Raw genomic sequence first — 23,104 nt, 5'->3', positions numbered from 1 at the left:
ATTTACACTCTTGCTTATCCCCACGCTTTTATAACAACAAATCAAAGGAGACAATGCTCTGCGCGAGACTATTTCTTTTCTAATTGGTTGTCGATAAACCGCCTTTATGAATACGTAACATAAATAGATTTGAATTAAGTCTTCGCTGGGTGCGGCGAATATACCGGAATTACATTATTCTTGTCAAAACTTTCTTAATCTTTTTGAGACTCCAGGAACACATGTGTACCATCTATTTAATAAGACCGTCTGGAAAAGTTATTAAAGCCATGCCTTTTATTCTACATGGTTTTTGACAAGAAATTCTGTTCCGCGGCGTCCGTCTGTTGACAGTGCATATAATTAAAAACCTTCATAATTTGAAAGAATATACGCAGCAATATACAAATGTAAATCATTATACAGGTTTTGTTGTCCTCGTGTTTTTATTATGGTGCTCAGAAAGGAACGACGAATTATTTTTGCTATCATATTGCTGTCATATTGTGGATAACATAACATACTAATGACGCTAATCGTTTACCCTTGTTTCATCCTTGATTGCATGTATAAGCAATCACGTTGCTGCACTTGTAACGTATTTTTTTCCGAATCAGCAAATGCATAGCAACACATATGCAATACATTAATTTCCTCAACATGTTATATATTTTGGTTATATAGATGGTTGATCGGGATTTACCCAGAATTTTCTACATTTAGGGTTGCCATGCACTACTCATTTTTTATCATTATTTATATTGATTTTGTATAAAAAATTTTTTTTATAAATCAGCAAAGACATAAACGTGTAAACTTTTCGCTCTTTGTTTTACAAATTAAAGTTGTGCAGTACCCGTCTACTCCTTTCTGAATTTTTCCAAAATAGTATAAATACGATGTACATAGTAATGTAACTCCGAGTTGTAATGCATGCTCCTGTTGAACGTAGTTTTCATTTAATAATTGCTCGAGTTTCTCGTTGTCAAACTTTTGCCGACGACTTAAACGTTCTCAATCCAAAACATTAAAATCTCCATTCCAAAATTTCTGAATAAGTTATATCTTTGGTTCAATTAATATTTTTTAAGAAAAATTTTTTTCTTTTAATTAAAAATCAAAGTTTTAGGAATGTAACTAAATAGACGGCATTGCCGAAAAATAATTTATTGTAAAGTTATTTAGGGAAAACCATATTAAGCAAAAATAAAAATATGTGATACGTTTAAACATTAATACTAGTTACAGGTAGTAAAACATGTAATAATTGCCATTAAGGGATTACATACGCTTAGAGGCGCCAAAAATAATCCTATATTCATAAATTTTTTCTCCGAACCTATTGGTGGATATCAAATCGAGGTTTGTAATAATGTTTTATATATAGTTTTGTTAAAGCAATTTTTTATTTAAAAAAATATTAAGAAATTAATGAGACATCGTTTTTTCTCGAAACCATCTCGAAGACATCGTGTTTTCTTAAATCAGTATCCAAAATATTTCTAAAACGAATGAATAGATCAGATTTGGATATTTTTCTATTTATTCAGCATGAAAATACGCAGTTTTTGTTATAGTGATTTTTTTAAGATCTTAGTTTTTTTCAACAACCAAGAAACCGTTTTAATGTTTGATGATTACTTGGACTTTTAAATATAGATAAGCGCTATTCTGCAATAAACGTAAATTTTTAAAATTAGCTACGACAAAAACTTGATTAAACAGTATATTTTAAGAATATAATGCATTTTTGTTTTTTGGATAAACCATATAGATTTTACAATGGGTACCGCAAACTACAGCAACTAATATATTTAATGTCAACCGCGATATTTCTTCAATTTTTTGATATTTTTTAACAATAAAAAATTACAATTTACAAATGAAACTATATAGGGTAAAGATGCCTATTATGGGATCCTAATATGAGATAGCGAGGTTTTCGTTAAACTAATAAGCGCATATGATTGATTTTATTATGAACGTATTACTCTTGGAGTGAAAGCTATTTAGTAGAAAATTTATTATTAGATCATATGTGCAGTCGTTAAGAAAAAAAATTTATGAAATTGGATACTGTCAAGTTTTTTGGAAGTGAGTTTTTAAACTTTGTTTATTATATAATAAATAAATATTTGGTAACAAATTCTACATGCAGTAATAGTGTAAGGTCATATTAATAGGAAAATATGGGAGATAATGATTTGCTTAATTGTAAAGATTAGATTTGGTGATCGTGAAACCGCAAGGCGTGGAACTCATAATATGAGATACTCAAAGTATTCCTAATATGAGGTATAACCTACACTCGCGCCGCGAGCGGCGCAGTTGTAGCTTGTATCTCATATTAAGAGTACTCTGGTATACGCGCGGAGATGGAAGATAATAATCGTGATTCGAAGGTATCTATTTAATACTTATATCATAGTTTTATTGTTTTTTTGTTGCTTTAATGTACTCATGTGTTATAAATGATTTATTGCGTTGTTTTGTAAATTTATTGCATATTTTACCGGTTGCATATTTTATAACCTCAAAATGTCAAGTTCTGTATTCTGTCGATGTAAGAATGCCAGACTGCGGCTCCTATTAGCACGGGCTCATGTCGCACACAAGCGTATGTGCCGTGTGTTCGTATATGTTCATCTTCTACTATTAGCCAATGTTGCGAGTACACTTAAGCACACACGTACATGGCACGCACGCTTGTGTGTGGCATGCGACCGTGCTACCAGGAACTGTAATCTGGTATTCTTGATGTATTAGTAAGTTTTCAGTTTTAAATAATTGTATGTAATCATATTTTTAGATGGAAGTAAATAAAAGACAATCATGGTCTCTTAATCAATTAAAGGCTGCAGTTAAGGCAGTACAAAACAAAAAGATGGGATATTTAAAAGCATCTAAACAATTCAATGTCCCAAAGCGTACAATTGAACGGTATGTTAAGAATAATATTTCTCTACTTATTAAGACTCCTCTGGGAAGAAAACCAGCGCTGCCTTTATCTTTAGAAGAAGAACTCGTGAAATCTTGTATTATTTTGGATGAAAAATATTTCAGATTACGGCTTCAAGACATTCGTTACCTAAGTTTTGAGCTAGCATTGAGAAACAATCTTAGCCATCCTTTTAGCAAGACAAAGAAGGTAGCTGGTAAAAAATGGTTAAAAGGTTTTCTCCGTAGATATCCTATATTGTCAATAAGAACGCCTCAATTTGTATCATCGGCACGAGTTAAGGGCTTCACAAAAGAAAACGTAGCTAAGTTTTTTAACATCTACGAATCTCAATTACTTAAAATAAAATATTCTCCAAATTGTCTGTACAATGTCGATGAGACAGGGATCACTGTGGTGCAACACAAGCACTCAAAAGTTATAAGTATGAAAGGAAAGAAGCAAGTATATGCTCTTACATCCTTAGAGCGAGGTAAACTTATAACTATAGTCACTTGTATGAATGCTAGTGGGCATTATGTACCACCGTTAATAATTTTTCCTCGGAAAAACCGATCACCAGAATTAATGAATGGTACTCCTTCTGGGTCTATAAAACGATACCATCCATCTGGATGGATACAGACAGATCTTTTTACGATGTAGTTAAAACATTTTATTCAGCACACAAAACCCACCGAAGATGATCCAATTGTTTTGGTTTTGGATGGACATTACACTCATACAAGAAATATTGAAGTCATCAATATAGCACGTGAAAATCATATATTTATATATGCCCTAGTAGCACAAAATATTGGTTCAATATTGGGAAATAATGTAAACCCAATATTCTATATTGGGTGTGAATTGATTTTCAGTATTGGTCCAATATTGCAGAGTATGATATCGACTCTTATTTAACCAATCTTGAAGTTGCAATATTGGTCCAATATTGAAAAATCATGTCAACCCAATATTATCTATTGGATGTGAATTGATTTTTAATATTGGTCCAATATTGCAAAGTATGATATCGACCCTTATTTAACCAATATTAAAAAAATAAATAAATACGATATTATATATTGGTTGTGCATTGGGTTTTCAACATTGGTCCAATATTAGAAGGTTGACACTTTAACCAATATTAGTCCAATTTTTTTTTTAACCCAAGCGGTCACCCATCCAAGTCGCGACTCCGGTGAACGTTATTTGACCTGTGTGATCGCTGCGAACTGATCCTTCGTGATGACCTGTGAAAGCTTTGTGCTGATACTTGTATATAACTGGTAGATCAAGTCAATATACGTTATCAAAAAAATGGAATATGTATAATTAAAGCACATTATTTACATAAACAAATATAAAATTATAGTTTTTTTACTAATTTCACAAATGCGGAATAGTATCTGGAATAACTTTTCTGTTATTTGTTTGAGTAAGAATGCAATTAGAAAATATATGTCAATATAATACAAATTAAATATAAAAAATTTTTATAATAAATTTTTATAAAAAAATGTTTATAAACAATTGAAAAATATTGTTTGCTTATTGGAATGTAGATTGAGGTTTCTTCATTTATGGACCTATTTCGTTTATTGATAATATTTACAATACAATTATTGACTCGTAACATTGGCAGCACATTAATATTTCTTTTATAACCAATATTCGCTTTAGATTTGGAAATCTTGACCAATAATGCGCTTCCAATATAAGTGCAATATTGTACCATTGTTAACTCGTAACATTGGCAGCACATTACCGTTTCTTTAAAAAACAATATTCGCTTTTGATTGGCAAATATTGGCCAATGCACTTGTAATGTAAGTGCAATATTGTACAATTATTGACTCGTAATATTGGCAGTACATTACCGTTTCTTCAATAAACAATATTCGCTTTACATTGGCAAATCTTGGCCAATGCACCTCCAATGTAAGAGCAATATTATAAAATTGTTGACTTGTAATATTGGCAGTACATTACTATTTCTTTAATAAACAATATTCGCTTTACATTGGCAAATCTTGGCCAATGCACCTCCAATGTAAGAGCAATATTGTAAAATTGTTGACTCGTAATATTGGCAAAACATTGTCATTTCTTTAATAAACAATATTCGCTTTACATTGGCAAATCTTGGCCAATGCATCTCCAATGTAAATGCAATATTGTTTATTAATTGGCGAGCAATATTACAAGTACATGTGCAATTGATTCTATGACCAATATTGGCTCTTTATTGGGAAATATTGGCCAATGTACTCCCAACATAACCAATGTTTCGCCAATGTTAACCAATGTAAAGCCAATATACTGTGCTACTAGGGTGCTTACCACCACATTCAACGCATAAAATGCAGCCATTAAATGTGGGATTTATGTTCCCACTGAAAACTTATTATGCGCAAGCTATTGAATCATGGTTGCGACACAATCCTGGACGAGTGGTTACAAATCGTCAAGTAGGAATGCTCTTTGGAGAAGCTTACCAAAAAGCTGCTACTATGAACAACTCCATCAACGCTTTTAAAAAGACTGGTCTATTTCCTTGTAACCGCCACGTCTTTGGGGAGGAACATTTCAGAATTTATGACGGCTCTGAAACTCCTTTTCCAATCATAAACTGCCCTAGTGCTATTAACGATGATGAAATTTTATCTATGGAAGCAAATAAAGAAAATCAAAATCTCTGGCAATCTTAGCCCTATTCCAGGTTGTTCTCAAAACATACAAGGACCAAGTCAAGATACAGAAGTTATAATGTCACCATTTCAAATAAGACCTGTTCCAACAATCACACAAAAGCAGAATAAATCTACACGTGCACAATCTGCCCATTTAGTTACATCTTCTTCCCATAAAAAACAGGTAGAAGATTCTTTAAAAAGAAAAAAAGAAAAAGAGCCAAAAATTACTGCAAAAAATAAAGGTCGAGGCAAAAATAAAACTAAAAAGATTAAAAAAAAACTTGAATCCTCAAGCAAAGATGATAATGATGTAATTCCACATCAATCTAGTGAATTATCTTCTGAAAATGATGATGCACAGTCCATTTTGTTCAGGACTATTTTCAGAAGATTCACATGGAGAGAAGTGGAAAATTTGTCAAGTTTGTTTTAAATGGACTCATGAACAATGTGGTGAAGTAAAATCTGAGAGGTTTATCTGCGCTATTTGTGCTCACATTTAACTGTTTTACTATTTATAGTTTATGGCCAGATTTTTCTTATGATTAAAAAGTTCAAATTTTATTTAATTTCCGAAAATTAAAGAATTTAAGTTTTCCTTTATTTTTAAAAATTGAAAAGTTTAACAGCGAATTCACACCTTGACAGAAAAGCAGAAAACAGAAAAGCAGTAGCCGATCAGAATTCACGCTGGTAGTTGAAGTACAGAAAAACAAAAAAATATAGAATGTAGTACTTACTACCAGCGCGAGTTCTGATTGAGCTTTTACTTTTCTGTTTTCTGCTTTGCTGTCAAAGTGCAAATTCTCCCCAAGTTTTATTTAATTTATGAAAATTGAGAAATTTAAGTTTCGTTTAATTTCTGTTTTATTTTATAATAAGTATATAAGTTTGATACACTAATTGTGATTGCTTCCTAGTCTTAGGATTATTATGTTTTGATTAAAACCATCGAAAAATTATAATTACTAAGTATAACTAAAATTAAAACTTATTATGTCTCTATTTTTATATAATAAAAGTGTTTATATACAAATAAATTCTTCTTTTTTTTTTTATTTCCTATTATGAGATACTATCTCATATAAGGAAATCCTTATGTCTCATATTAGGAACCCTTTTTTTGAAATGGCAAAATTGGCACTTTTGATAAAAATATTCATATAAAACAAAGTATAGCTATTATCGATTACTGACTTTTGGTGATGAAACTTAAATATATTTCCTATAATTTTAACATAAAAATAGAAGTTAATGTTATAAATTTAAAAAGTTACACGCATTCAAAAAAAGGTATCTCATAATAGGCAACCTTTACCCTATAAAACATTAGTACAAATCCTGATTTGATACCCCGTTCGTAGAGAAAATTTCATGAATACAGGGCTCTATTTTGGTATCTCTAGGTGCATATAACTCTTTAAACTTTTAAACCGTTCCATTTGAAACTAATAAAACGTGTAATACAAGCTTAAAATTAAAATATTGCCATTTATGTGTTGAATCTTTCACAATCACTTTCTTTTTATCTCGGGCGCTGACATTATTTGCAGCAAATAAATGTAAATAAATGCGTACTAAATTAAAAACTTGTGTGTTTGTATAAACAATCTTACACATAACGATCGTGCTAAAATAATCGAATGTTTTCAATCAAATTTGTTAGCTCAATTTTGAGTTAATTTTTTTCCAACAATTACATTGAAGCATTTGTAAGAGTGACTACAATTATATAATTATAAAATTATATATGACCACAACTAAGTTCAAATAAGTTGTATTTTATTATAATTGGAAGTTGAGATTTTGATATAAGAATATGCGATATAAAATATTTACACCGATGTAAAATAAAATCGTTTTTCACATTTTTTAACATGATGCACTCATATTTTACGTGATATTTTAGCAAAAAGAATTTAATCGCATCATCAATTATACGTTTGAATACAAGCATGCATGACACAGCAACTAGGTATTAATAGAACTAGTATCAAGATCATTTTTAGAACTAATAAATTATTAATTCTTGCATAAAAACAGCATTGGATAAAAATTATTACTAATTGTAAGATTATACACACTGAGATATTTATACAAGTGTAAAAAAAACTTGTAAAATTAAAACATTTGTTCAGTGTTTATATCTTTTTTATCATCACTTTTCGATCGCATGGCAATTATAGGATTTTTTATCACTTTCTTTATCTTTGGTTTAAAATTTAGTAAAATATATTAAATCGGTTTAAAATTTACGTAAAATATATTGTATCGATAAATATAAATATTCGTGCTTTACATGTTTCAGATTATTTATGAATTTATATTTTTACACTTTATTAATTTTAGACAATCTTAGATTAGAATCTCGATCAGTTTGATTTTTGATATCGCAGATTTGTTTTGGCAATTTTTAGGTGAAGGATTGCAAATGATATTATACTCATCGCAATTTATTTTGAACATTAAAAGGTAACTCTTACTTTTGATGTTAGATTCTTCCGTTGGTTTTTATAAATAATAAATTGTAAATGTGCGCACATATCCAACTGACATTTATCGTCATTTTAATCAAAATTGCACCTTTGACGATATTTTAAATGATGATATATAAAGTCAACTGATTATCTAAATATACTGTACAAGTGCGAATGGTGTACGAAATATTGCATCATTTCGTAAGTAAACAGTCGGTCTATCTGGATAGCAATATCTGTTATTTCTTTTCAAATCTTACAGCTTACTACATCGTTATTCATTACTGAAACAGACATAATGACAAATTAACAAGTGATTAAACAAGCGAACACTGAATATTGCCAATATTTGATTCTCGACAGATTATAACGGTTTGACTTAATATTTGTATTTTCAAATGTTTGCTCGTCGACACTGCTTACGAACGGAGAGCAGTAAGTATCGCCTTGACAGTGTCACAGGCGAGATGTGTCGTCTTTACGCTGTTACATAATTGTCATCTTACTTATAATTGCATTAATTTATATTTATTCACGGTCTTGTGCGTATCCGCTCCTTGCTTCACATGGTAAGTTTTGGAAGTTTTATTTAACATATCAGCTAATTTGTCATGGTACTTTTATACATTATTAGTTGGTCACCCTTTAGAATTTCAATTTCACTCGGATGACCACCCGATTGTGACTCAATAAGATCTAGGACCACGCCGTGTAAAGTGGAGGCTTTTTGATTATTTTGCTGAAGATGACCCAAAACAGGGTCAAAACGTCCTTGAATTTATTTCGAATAAACTCAGAAATATACGCACCAACATCAGCGTCTTTCAATTCTATTAACTTTCGAAAGTCCTTCCATTTTTGTATCGATTAAAGTTGCATAAAGCCTCAGACACTCTGACGTTCCTATCATATATAAACAATGTAAACACCGTATATATAATAGTCGTACGTTTAAGAAACCCACTTTATTTCTGTTTGTTTCATCGGCCAGCAACGAGCTTGTCGACCAACCATGTTGCTACCGATACTTCTCATATCTATCCTGACATCCACAAACGCTCAATCATTGGAGAGTGTGATAGAAGAAATACTGAAGTTGGACCCATATCAGATATTAAAAATCCCGAAATTATTACCTGAAACTCCTGAGGATGCAAAGCTTAATACGGTGAAATCATTCTTTATTTTTAATCAATCATTTCTTTGATTTTCAATTAACACCATTTTGTGTATTTAATAAAAAGCAAATTTAACAGAAATAAATTTTGATTCCTATAGTGGAAAATCGCTTTAACACTGTAAACTCAATTTTCACTCTTTTAAAGTGATGCTTCGCTCTACAAGATTTAAAGAGTAGATAATTTAATAAGAAAAATATTATTCTTTTAATAATTCATATTCATAAACTTATTTTTATTATATATTAGTTGGTTAAATTGGATGTTCTGCATATTAATAAATTAAATTTAATTTAGAGACGCGATAGCGTCTCGCGTTAAGTATATATTTTTTTTTAATTTTCTTTTAACTAAGTAAATAAAAGACTCTACCGTGTATCATTTACAGGAAGGAACTCAGTTTTTTACATATAAATGGTTGTCCTTTTTAAACAAATTAATGTTATTAAAAAATGATTGTGGCGGGGGGGGGGGTAAGTGTTGATTTTTTCGAGCACAATGACACAAAAATGATGCCCATACGTGAGGCATTTGATTCTGAGATATGAATTATGCATGTATTTTTTAGCCCGATTTATGTCATTCAGATACGTTGTCGTCATCGTTGTCGTCGTCGTCATCTTCCTCTTCGCAAAATTTCAGAATTGTCCCTTTTGGCGGTAATTTTGAAAAGCTATATGAATATATATAAAAAATATTTCAAAAACTTGGTCTCTTTCTCTCTCTGTTTCTCACTCTCTCCTTTGCTTGCTCTAGTCCTCCGTCTCTCTCTCTCTCTCTCTCTCTCTCTCTCTCTCTCTCTCTCTCTCTCTCTCTCTCTCTCTCTCTCTCTCTCTCTCTCCCCCCCTCTCCCTTTTCCATTCTCTCAATCTGTACCGTTCTTCTTTGCTCTCTACTGTTCTTCTACGCTTTTTCTCTCGCTCTCCCATGCTTTCTCTCGTTGTCTATTGTTTTTTCTTACTCTCTCTCGCTCTTCTTCGTTCGTTTTTACCATTCTTTCTCTCATTCTCTATCGCTCTCCCTTGTTCTGTACCGCTCTCTTTCGCCGTCTACCGCTGTCCTTCGACCTCTACTGCTCTCTCTCTCTCTCCCTCTCTCTCTCTCTCTCTCTCTCTCTCTCTCTCTCTCTCTCTCTCTCACTTTCTACTACTCTCCCTCGCTTTCTACCGTTCGCCCTTGCTTTCTTTTGCGCTCCGTCGCTCTCTCTTCTCCTCTACCGCTCTCCTTCTCACTCCCTCCCTCTCTATCGCTTTCCTACGCTCTCCTACGCTTTTTACCGCTCTTTCTCGCTCTCTACGGCTCTTCTTCTCTCTCTTCCACTCTCTCTCGCCCTCTATTGCTCTCCTTCGCTTTCTACCGTTCGTCTTTGCTTTCTTTCGCTCTTCCCTGCTCTCTCTCGTTATCTACCGCTTTCCTTTGCCTTCCCTCACTTTTCCTCTCTCTCTATCGTTTTCCTACGCTCTCTACCGCTGTTCTTTGCCCTCTATCGCTCTCTCTTTTGCCCTCTACTGCTCTCCTTCGCTTTCTACCGTTCGCCCTTGCTTTCTTTTGCTCTCCCTCGCTCTTTCTTTGCCCGTTCTTCTTCCCCCGCCCTCGCTCTCCTTCACTCTCCCTCCCTTTCTATCGCTTTCCTACGCTCTCTACCGCTTTTCTTCGCTCTTTTTTATTCTTCATCGTTCTCCGCTCTTCCGAGCCCTCATCCCTTGCTCTTTATCACTCTCCCTTGCTTTCTTTTTCGCCGTCTGCTCTCCTTTGCTTTCTATTGCTCTCCCTCGCTCTCTACCGCACTCTTTTGTTCTTTCTTTTTCCTTGTGTCTAGATACTTTTGCGACTGTTTACAAAACATATACATTTTTTTTTGTATCTATGTAACCTTACTATGTCTATGATATATTATTACTGTAACAAAATATTTAGCAAAAATTCGTAAAATGTCACATACCGTTTTGTGATTAGTTCATGATTTCTTAAAATAGACCAGTGGAGATATCTCTACTACATGATTTTAGCATAGACTTCTAAGCATGTAAGATTATTAGATTTCAATAACAACTAAACCGATCAAGTAATCTGAAACATAGCTTGGATAAAATGGCATTATAAAAGTGCTCTTATTTTTTCTTTTTGTACTGTACGTGTAGTTTTTATTTATACAGATAGAAAAACTCACTTAAAGAAATATTAAAAATGTAGAAAGAACCTTAAGTATATTTTTTTGTAATATTATTAATGTAACAACATTTTTAGCAAAAATTCATGAAATCCACCTAAAAAAACATTAAAAATTAAAAAAAAACGTTAAATATATTTTTTGCAATATATTATTGAGATAACAAAATTCTTTGCAAAAGTTCGTGAAATCCGCCTAAAAAAACATTAAAAATGTAAAAAAAAAGCGTCAAGTATATTTTTTTAAATAAAAAACCAAACTAAACCAAACTAAAATTGCAATGAATGAAATCAAATATAATACCATCAAAAAGAAGTGAAATCAAAAATATTGAAAGTATATTTATTACCGATGGGGTGGGAATCTTTTGACCACGTTGCGATTGACCACCAGTCACTTACAGTGTTAAACAGTGGAAAAACTCTAAGCACCGGTCGCTCTAAATGACTGTGATCAATCGCAACGTGGTCTAACCGGACACTTCCGTACCAATGAGCAGCAAATTATGTGACAGATAAAATCAAAGATGGGAAAAATCTCTAGCAGCATACTTAACGCGCCCGTTTTTTTTATATAACTAATACCGTTAAAGTTATCTTTTATAACGATTTAGTAATAACGTTCTACGACAAGTAATAATTTTTCACTACAATAATAATAATTATAAAATAACAATAATCTTTACTAAGATTATTAGTGCAGAAAATGTTATTAAAAGTTCATTTAAATGCACTAGCAAACTTATTAAATATTTATTCAAATTAAGATTCATTGTAACCCTAAAATTTATTTAACAAAATCTTTTTGAAATATTATGCTTATACTTGTAATAAAATTTATTTTATAAAAGAAGAAATTTTATAGTAAGCAAATTGTTCACACATTGCTTCTTCACGCTTTATTCAGTAAAATCTATATTATTTAAACTTTGTATTCAATACGAAGTTTTGTATTAAGTATTATAATCCACTTAAAAAATAGAAATGTTATGTCAAATAATAACTTCTATTGTTACCATAATAAAGTTTAGGAATGAATATCTTTTCAATTTAGACATAAAATAATGATCATTCTGTTTTCCTTGTTATTTAAGGAGTAACAATAGTAAAATGAGCTGTGTGTGTATGTGTGCGTATATGTTGACTTACATCACACGCATGTGCACATACATATATACATATTAATTTAAAATATAACCTACACTTTAATCATCATTTACAAGACTTGTTAAATAATGATTAAATCAATTTTCAGTACTGGCATTGATTGGAACATAGTTCTAATAATAATATTAATATTTAACAAAATTAATCTAAATTCCGGTAAAAATGATGTTATAAAATGCAGTATGCTAAAAAATTATTAGAAAAATTATTAGGTAAGTTTAACATAAAGATAAGCTTGTTGAATGTACAGAATAGTTTAGTTTAAATTTTTACAATATTTATCATTTAATATTAATCGTCAAATAATGTAATTTAAAAATCTCATGATTTACTAGAGCATTACAAAAAATAATAAAACAGTACTTGTTACGTTCTAAATAATTATTATTGTTATAAAAAATTATAACATTATTACTAAATCGTTATAAAAGATAACTTTAACGGTATTAGTTATATAAAAAAAACGGGCGCGTTAAGTATGCTGCTGCTAGAGATTTTGCCCATCTTTGATTTTATCTGTCACATAATTTGCTGCTCATTGGTACGGGAGTGTCCCATTAGACCACGTTGCAATTGATCACAGTCATTTAGAGCGATCGGTGCCTAGAGTTTTTCCACTGTTTAACACTGTAAGTCGCTGGTGGTCAATCGCAACGTGGTCAAAAGATTCCCACCCCATCGGTAATAAATATACTTTCAATATTTTTGATTTCACTTCTTTTTGATGGTATTATATTTGATTTCATTCATTGCAATTTTGGTTTGGTTTAGTTTGGTTATTTATTTAAAAAAATATACTTGACTGTTTTTTTTTACATTTTTAATGTTTTTTTAGGCAGATTTCACGAATTTTTACAAAGAATTTTGTTACCTTAATAATATATTGCAAAAAAATATACTTAACGCTTTTTTTACATTTTTATATTAATTATACCTAATCGCATTGATAAGTATAAGCTATTTGTCATTTCTCCCATTGAACAAAATTGAATTAAAAAGCAGTCGTCTTATTGTACAGATGCAATTAATAAGCAAGTACGGATATAACGGTGAGCTGCATAAAGTGACAACTGAAGATGGTTACATTTTGGAACTTCATCGGATAACAGGACCAGCAACTTCTACCGATGCAAATGAACAAAAACCTGTTGCGTTTGTAATGCATGGCCTTACGTGCAATTCGGCAGTTTTTGTTACTTCTGGCCGTGAGAATAGTTTAGGTAAAGAAAAAATAACTTAAATTGTTAAAATATTAAAGTTTTTAAATGAGGAAAAACATTATTGCATAAGCATTATTCAATCGTATCTATTATTCAATTTAAACATTGTACAATCACAATTAAGTATTAAGTTGCTTCTTTAAAGATAAAAAGTTAACAAAAACTTTTTTTTGTGTTTTAATCGTAATATAAATTAACGGTATGCATAAATTCATTTTTATTTTAAATCATATTTTTAAAAATGTTTTCTTTTTTAACTCTTAAACACACCGATTCTGTAAAATACGGAAACACATTTTTGGGTCTGGGAGACTTTTTCAACTTTGAGAAGCTAAAACTTTGATTACAATCAATATTTTTCTACGATTTTTTTTTAAAACAAAAATTTAAAATCTCAGGAGTGTGACTACACAATTGGCATTGCCAAAAAATAATTTATTGTGAAGTTATAAAAGAAAAACCATTAAGCAAAAATGAGAAATTGGTCAAAAATCCACTTATCTTTCAAAAAGTCATATCTTTGCAACAAAAAACGTTTAAGGACTTTCAAATACGGCGTTTTAAAGCTAAAGAGTCACACTTTCAAAATAAGTTTTGGCAAAATTATTCTTTTTAAAAAGTATAATTATGTAACATTATGGAAAATATGAGGTATTTTTGGGCATCTAAAAATCCACTTAAAAAAAAATCATATCTTTGCAACAAAAAACTTTAAAGAACTTTACAATACGGCGTTTTAAAGCTAAATATTCATACTTTCAAAAAAAATTATATTATTGTCATTTCTATTAAATAATGTAATTATGTAACACGGCGAATAGGAGGTATTTTTAATTAAGTCGTGTCTAAAATTGAAAATTGATGTGTCTCATGATACATTTCGGGAAAACTCCCTTTTCTACAGCATTTTATAGTATTCCAACTTTAGACAGAGTATATGCGAGTAACATCCGCAAACAGTTTAAACGTATTTTGTCCAGCTTTTATGTAAAATACTCACAAAAATAGTTTCACTTACACACTATATGGGTCGCATTGACTCAAACAAAACTTTGCTGCCGTGCCGTTCAAATTCTAGTTGACCAAAAAAGTTGATCAATCATATCAATCGAAAGAGGAGATTTCAAACTTTTTTTCCGTTTTGACTCGAATTTCCTATCTCATTCCATCTTCATATAGCAAGCGTTCAAAGCTTCATATGGGGTCTCTCAGACCCACTTACGTGTTAAAAGGGTTAAAATAAGATATTGAAATTGTAGTGTTTTCTTTCTATGAAGGAACAACTCAGGGGTTTACTCTGATAATAATTGGTATATTTTAGACTTCTAAATACAAAGGAATAAACTGTTAGCTGTTAGGCGTGTGCGTGTGTCCCAAGAATCTCCTGTCTCTCACCTGACATGTGTGTGTATCTCGATATCACGATATCGAGATCTTTCGATCCAGTGACGTGCTAGGTCCCTAGATACTACAGAAATATTTTTCTATACACAATATTTAATTGATTACATAAAAATCCTTATATTTTCAGAATTCAAATTTGACTTTTTCTATATTGTATTTGGACTAATGTAAAGAAAGCATAATTATATAGAATATAAATCTTTATTAAATGTTAATTAATTTTTATTTGCTTTATTGTCTATATTAATTAATATTTATCTTTGTTATTGTATTCTAATATTGTTTTTTTAGGGTTTATTCTGGCAGATGCAGGGTACGATGTATGGCTCGGTAACGTGCGTGGCAGTACGTATTCTCGTGAACATACAAATAGCAAAATCTCGAAGAAGGACTATTGGGACTTCAGGTGAGAATCGATATATCTATGTATATATATATATATATATATATATATATATATATATATATGTATGTGTGTGTTCAACTAATTAAATTGATTAGTTTTAAGTAAATAATTTTCTACTGATACAAGAAACCAGTTTCTATACCAATAAAACATTCTCATTGGAATAATAAATTATTTGTTTTTTAGACAATATTTCAGACAATAAAATTTTTATTGTTGAAAGTAATTATTTCTTTCAATTTGGGATTTGTAACTTCCAAATTAAAAGAAAGTATATTAAATTAAAACAAATTTTTTCCATTTAGATAATCGTTGATAAAATCAATAATAAATCTAAATAATTTAAAGACCTTTTTGTATAACTAATTAAAATTTTTTTCGTTTTGTAATTGAATTGAAATTAATTTTTTTTAAAAGATAATGCTAAAGTCTATTTTTAAGCAACTAATCATTATGAAAATTAAAAAGGATGTATATGTATATGTATATGTAAATATTAATAAAATATTTTTTTAACTAACTTCCAGGTTTTATCAGAAATTTTATTTAAATCTTGATTTAAGAAATAAATTTGTACAATATTCTTTTTCCGACCATATTTTGTGAACAAATAATTACGAAGACTAAATCGCGAAAAAAACTCTCATCTTTTAAATCTATATTTATATTGAAATAAGAGTTGTTTTAATAATCTGTTATCTCATCAGAGAAAAAATTTAATCAATTATCTTGGACCACTCGACTAAATGATAAAAATTTGAGACACCAAAACAGATACGTAAATTAAAATTAATGTCTCCATCTTAAGGATAAAAGTATTACAAATAAAGAATAAAAAGCGCATTATGCATAAACAAACATTATACGTATAAAAACTGTATATAAATATAAAAATAATGTTTTCTGATCTTTAATGCTTCACCTTTTTTTTAACTAAACGTAATTTATTTGTATTCTGATTGCACACTACAGTTGGCACGAGATGGGTACGATTGATCTTCCAACGATGATCGACTATATTGTGAAGACCACCGGCCGTGAAACAATGTTCTACATAGGACACAGCCAAGGCACCACCACTTTCTTCGTCATGGCAACGGAACGCCCTGAATATCAGGAGCATATCGAAGAGATGTATGCTTTAGCTCCGATCGCTTACTGCGGCAGGATGAAGAATCTCCTTTTCCAATTCATGTCACAGTTCTGTTATCTTGAAGAAGTACGTGACTTCTAGATTTTAAAAAATGATACAGAGATCTCGATTTCAAATAATTCTTTCATATCTGACATTTTAAATATGCTATTGCAGTTTTTCCGGAAATTAATTGGCGTCTACGAAGTCAATCTTGACAACAAAATAATAAAAAGATTTGGACAAGTTTTATGTGGGGAGAAAGCTGCTACGCAACCGATATGCTCAAATATGATGTTCCTGATGTATGGATTCAATCCTGATCAACTTGATCCGGTAAGCATTGAATACATATTTATAAGAACGTTTAATTTTTCGAGCATAATCTTAAAGTGATTCTGCAAACAGGTCTGCTTACCAATTGAACGTAAAATTTTTTATACAAAGTAATCTTTTTGTTGATTACAAAGAGTTATAAATTCTTTTCCATAATTAAAGTTCAAACAATAACGCAGGACAAAGTTAAAATTCATACAAAAAACAGAAAAATTTGAAAAATTTTATTATTGGCAGTTTTGACATCAACATCTAGTATCAATTCATGATAATACACACAACTGCTTTATATAAAAATTTTATTTATTGTATGTATAAAATAAGCATAAATCCCACTCAAAAGCAGAAAGGACCAATAGTGTGAATTTTAGAAATGAGTTAATAGCTTTAGAGCAAAAAAAAAACCTTTTCTCAAATTTTGTGCGAATATGTGCTTGAGTGCATCGATGTAGAAGTTTGTGGAGATATGATGATCTATACTACAAAATTAATATCAAACATCTACATAAATCAATTTAGTCGAATTAACGTTGCTAATGTCCCGTTAAGGGGATGCTGAAATCGTCAGTTTTACAGATTGAACGCCTTATACACAATTTACAATAGGTGCGATTTACAAAACATCAGTCCGTCATTACATACTACTACATATTGCACGCACGCACGCACGCACGCACGCACGCACGCACGCACGCACGCACGCACGCACGCACGCACGCACGCACACACACACACACACACACACACACACATATACATACATATATACAGGGTGATTCAAAATAACCTATTGGTCCCGAAGCTGGCATATTCGTAATCGAATTCTGAGACGATTTTTCCTTTTGCAAAAATTTGTCCGGAGCTTAGTTTTCAAGTTACAATAAGAATTAGTTAGCGTATGACGGGTCAGGTACAAGTGGTAGACAGGGGCGGCGCGACTCACTGTTACACGTGGGTGTTTCCGTGGGGCACCTCCTGCGCTCAAATGACTGACAAAAGTACATGGACAGCACATTCCTATTTAAACTTTCTCTCTCTCTCTCTCTCTCTCTGTCACTTTAATTATGCTACATTTAACTTGTCAAATTTCGATCTGTCATCCGGCCGTCAAATATCGGGATAACCGTCAAATCTTCAAATAAGTTTACATTATTATAATAAATGTACGCCCGCGAATAATAAAAATTAATGCAAATTAGATTACTTAAATGTGCACTTGCAAGTTAAAAGTAGCACTTTTAAAAGGCACAAAAAGGGATAGAAAGAAGAGAGAGAGAGAGAGACGGGGGGGGCTTTGAACAAGTTTAAGCACGTTTACTTACGCACACGGCGATCAGCTTATTGTTTCCACGATGCGACAGTTCAATTTAAATTTGTCCTTCATCCAGATCTATCCCTCGAAGTTGTTTCATCACATTTACACTATTTACTCTGCATTTGATTGATAAACGCGGAGCTACGCGACGAACCGATCGATCGACTTTATTAATAACTATTAATCACTACTGTAAACACTACAATTATTTGATGTGTTAAAATTACTCGAAGAAACACATATTTACGTTACAATCACACAACACGTGTTCACTCGACGATATGAAGCAGTCGACTGAGTGTTATTGGTTATTTCGTTATAAGAGTGTCGAACGATTGGTTAAAGCCATAAGTCAAAACGCGGTAATTCAAAATGAAAATATTGATTAATACGATTTACATCGATACAATTTATTAGAAAAATGTGGCAAATGCATGTTTATTATTACTTGTTAAAAATTGTAAGTGACTTTATCAAGATAATTATTTAGAATATTTATTATAAAAAAAACTTCAAGGATTAAATTCTTGAAATCTCCTTGCAGCAACGGATAATCTGTCCTTTTCAGGGCAACCAAATATTTTATTTTGAGAAATATTTTCACAGTTTTCGCAAATATTCAAAAATAAGAAATAAAAAAAATGTTTAGAAAAAATTGATTTTGATAAAATTATTTCTTGAATATTTAGAATGAAAAATAATTATCTTGATAAAGTCACTATCATACAATTTTTAACAAATATTGATAAACATGCATTTGCAACATTTTTCTAATAAATTGTATTGATGTAAATTGTATTAACCAATATTTTTATTTTAAATTGCCGCGTTTTGACTTCTGGCTTTAACCAATCGTTCGACACTCTTATAACAACATAACCAATAACATCCATTCGACTGCTTCATATCGTCGAGTACACACGTGTTGTGTGATCGTAACGTAAACACGTGTTTTTTCGAGTAATTTTTACGCATCGAATGATTGTAGTGAGTAGAGTAGTAATTAATAAAGTTGATCGATCGGTTCGTCGCGTAGTTCCGCGTTTATCGATCAAGTGCAGAGTAAATAGTGTAAATGTGATGAAACAACTTCGAGGGATAGATCTGGATGAAGGACAAATTTAAATTGAACTGTCGCATCGTGGAAACAATAAGCTGATCGCCGTGTGCGTAAGTAAACGTGCTTAAACTTGTTCAAAGCCCCCCCCGTCTCTCTCTCTCTCTTCTTTCTATCCCTTTTTGTGCGTTTTAAAAGTGCTACTTTTAACTTGCAAGTGCACATTTAAGTAATCTAATTTGCATTAATTTTTATTATTCGCGGGCGTACATTTATTATAATAATGTAAACTTATTTGAAGATTTCACGGTTATCCCGATATTTGACGGCCGGATGACAGATCGAAATTTGACAAGTTAAATGTAGCATAATTAAAGTGACAGAGAGAGAGAGAGAGAGAGAAAGTTTAAATAGGAATGTGCTGTCCATGTACTTTTGTCAGTCATTTGAGCGCAGGAGGTGCCCCACGGAAACACCCACGTGTAACAGTGAGTCGCGCCGCCCCTGTCTACCACTTGTACCTGACCCGTCATACGCTAATTCTTATTGTAACTTGAAAACTAAGCTCCGGACAAATTTTTGCAAAAGGAAAAATCGTCTCAGAATTCGATTACGAATATGCCAGCTTCGGGACCAATAGGTTATTTTGAATCACCCTGTATATATATATATATATATATATATATATATATACCCTGTATATATATATATATATATACGAATAAATTTTCATAATAAACTTTCAATATTGAATTAGCTGTCTAACAAAGGAAGATACAAAAATGTCGGCCTTCGACTTCGTTGAGCCTTTAATTTTGTAGTACAAATCAAAATAAGGGATACGGATTCTTTTATGCGAGCTCGTTTTCATTTTTAGGGGATGAAATATCCCTTTAAAGAAAATCAATATTTTTCTTTTGAAGCAAATATCGTCGAAACTATAACAGATGAACAAAAAATGTTCTGAATAAAAGTTTAATGGCTTGAAGAGTATTTTATAACAGTGATTTTTAGTTAAAAAATTTTTTTTAATTAAAAGAAGTGTTTTTTTATCACATTTTCTTCAAAATTGTTTTTTATTTTGTCTTTAGACTCTTCTACCGGTAATCTTAGGACTTATAGCTAGTGCATCCACGAAGCAATTTATGCACTATGCGCAACTCATTAATTCTGGTAAACTTATATTAATAAACTATTAATAAATTAGAATTATATGTACTGTTATAGTATCATAAATAATACTGCTATATATAAAGATACCTAATCAAAGGAGAACTGCCTATATCTTGCGGATTTTTGAGAATTAAATATTAAGACAGTTTGATGTCATAAAAATAACATGTAACATTCAATTGCCAACCAAAGTGCTAGATACAAGATTGTAAAGTTTGGAATAATACACGTGATAGATATTACAGCGAATGTTAGAAATTTCATAAAATTAGTTTAGCCATAAAGTCCAAATAATTGGACAGCTCGCGGCGGAAATGGATTGTTAAATACAAAAAATAATAATATCCAAATGGTAATTCTCTTGAGTTCAAAGTTTTTATTAAACACTACATATTTAAGAAAGAATTCAATATATTTTAATATGTTTAAATAATTAATTTGACTTTAATTTTTACTTTACAAATAAGTTTTAAAAAGTAGGTTTTGCAGAATCATAAAACAATTTAAAAATGCACAAGAATATATAAATACAAAAAAATTATTAGTCAATTTCGAATATTAAAAAAAGCCTACCTTGTAACTTCAACTCTATGACTCATCAACACCTGAATGTTACATGTTTGTTTTACATCATCAAATTCTACATCTTAATATAGAGTTTACCAAAGTCCGTAAGATGCATACATAAACCTCCTCTTTTAAATATAAAATATAAGCATAACAAAAAGATAAATTTATGTTAAATGAACAAAATAAAAAGGGTATTAGGTCAAATTATCGACATCGTAACTTTGATGGATCTTAACGTTTATTGCTAATAACTCCATAACAATAACAAATTTTTAAATGCGAGACATGTTTCGATCTCACTTAAACTTCTTCAACCGCCACATGTAAAGTGATCAATATAAAATTAGAGTTCCGTTACTATCCTTATACTTGTGATTCGCATAATGTTGAAATAAAAAGACAATGTTTAATATGGCAAAGCATCAACAATTATAATAATAGTGATATCGTAAAATGTTAAAGTACAATATTTAATATAATTACGTAAATATAGAAATTACAGCGTTATCCAGATCATTTTCTTCTGTTAATTGACACAATGATCATACAATTTACATTGAATTTCACATGTAATGATGCAGTCTCAAGTACGAACATAAAAATCTTGTTCTCTAAATGTGCTATACACCTCTTCTTAGTCATTCCGTAATAATTATGAATACCGGCCATATATAATTTTTAATGTATACCAGTGCAAAGTAATTGCGATCGAACAAGCTATAGCATATGCATTATGTATAAAGATCTATTTGTGATAATCATCATATTCAAATCTTTCAAATATTTTCCTTAATAACACCAGCAAATCTATCAACAGGAAAGATGATCACAGCAGGGAGATTTCAACAATACGACTATGGACTTCGCAATAAAGAAGTACACGGCTCCTTAACTCCACCGGAATATAAGTTGAACAAGATCACTGCACCGATGCACGTATATTACAGTGAAAACGATTGGTTAGCAAATATTAAGGTTTGTATTTTTCTGTATATAACAATTCATTTATTCTTAAATATAATATATTTTTTTTAATCTTTGGTATTTGGTCGTTTATCTTTGGTTAATGTGTCTTTTTATTTGATGTTTTAATACTAAATTTAAGCATCAAAATGATTCTTGTTTGATGCTTAATTGTAACAAGTTGTGAAAAATTTTAGAGTTTTTTTTTATTGACATTAGCATTGAAATATTAAATAAAATTATATTTTTACATTTTATAGAACATTTTTATTTACATTACAATTTGTCTAGGATGTGGAAAAGTTGACCAGCGAAGTGAGCAATCTCGCCAGTAAAACCTTAATAGCAGACAAGAAATTTAATCATCTCGACTTTGTATGGGCTAAGAATGTCAAGAAGTATTTATACGACCCGATGCTGAATCAAATGGATAAGAAACGTCAATGAAATGTTAGCAGCTATTTCTCGGAATTTCTGAGATGATTAATCCACAGAATTTGCTCATTCTCGTTGACAAATGTATTTTATTCTTAGATCAATGTTTGCGTTTAATATAATTAAATGTATATTGTTTTAAGTTATTAATCCTTTGTTAATGTGTTATGTTTTTATAAACCATTTTATATGTTTGCAATTTTATATCTATTTTGCATTTTGTACTTATCCTTATAAATTTCTATTCCCTCATTTTATTATACAATTTATTTCCGCATTTTTGCTTAAAATTCTCATTTATTATTTATTATTATTTTTTCATTGTTTCATTATATAATATATTTTAATAAATAAGAAACAAATTTCTTTAAATTTTAAACTATATTAAGTAAAAATTGATTGAAAAAGTAAAACGTAATAAATAGAAAAGAAAGCGTCTACATGTGATTTCGATGCTCTATGAAAATTTACATCAGAAACAGCTAT

The 23,104-nt window shown here is 30.7% G+C and overlaps 1 protein-coding gene across 1 annotated transcript; it reads left to right on the top strand.

Moving 5' to 3' along the window:
* The first annotated feature begins 8,484 nt into the window (after nt 1–8,484).
* LOC105193239 (lipase 3) lies at nt 8,485–22,822 on the top strand. Its single transcript, XM_039449592.1, has 9 exons — nt 8,485–8,662; nt 9,085–9,261; nt 13,626–13,827; nt 15,523–15,637; nt 16,610–16,856; nt 16,947–17,105; nt 20,569–20,650; nt 22,038–22,195; nt 22,475–22,822. The coding sequence occupies exons 1-9, from the start codon at nt 8,660–8,662 to the stop codon at nt 22,628–22,630; spliced, it is 1,299 nt and encodes a 432-aa protein (XP_039305526.1). The 5' UTR covers nt 8,485–8,659; the 3' UTR covers nt 22,631–22,822.
* The last annotated feature ends 282 nt before the right edge of the window (nt 22,823–23,104 follow it).

The sequence above is a fragment of the Solenopsis invicta genome, chromosome 5, assembly GCF_016802725.1.
Source record: "Solenopsis invicta isolate M01_SB chromosome 5, UNIL_Sinv_3.0, whole genome shotgun sequence".
Lineage (NCBI taxonomy): Eukaryota > Metazoa > Arthropoda > Insecta > Hymenoptera > Formicidae > Solenopsis > Solenopsis invicta.
Note: the sequence above shows the minus strand (reverse complement) of the source record. Positions and strands in the feature narration are given on the sequence as shown.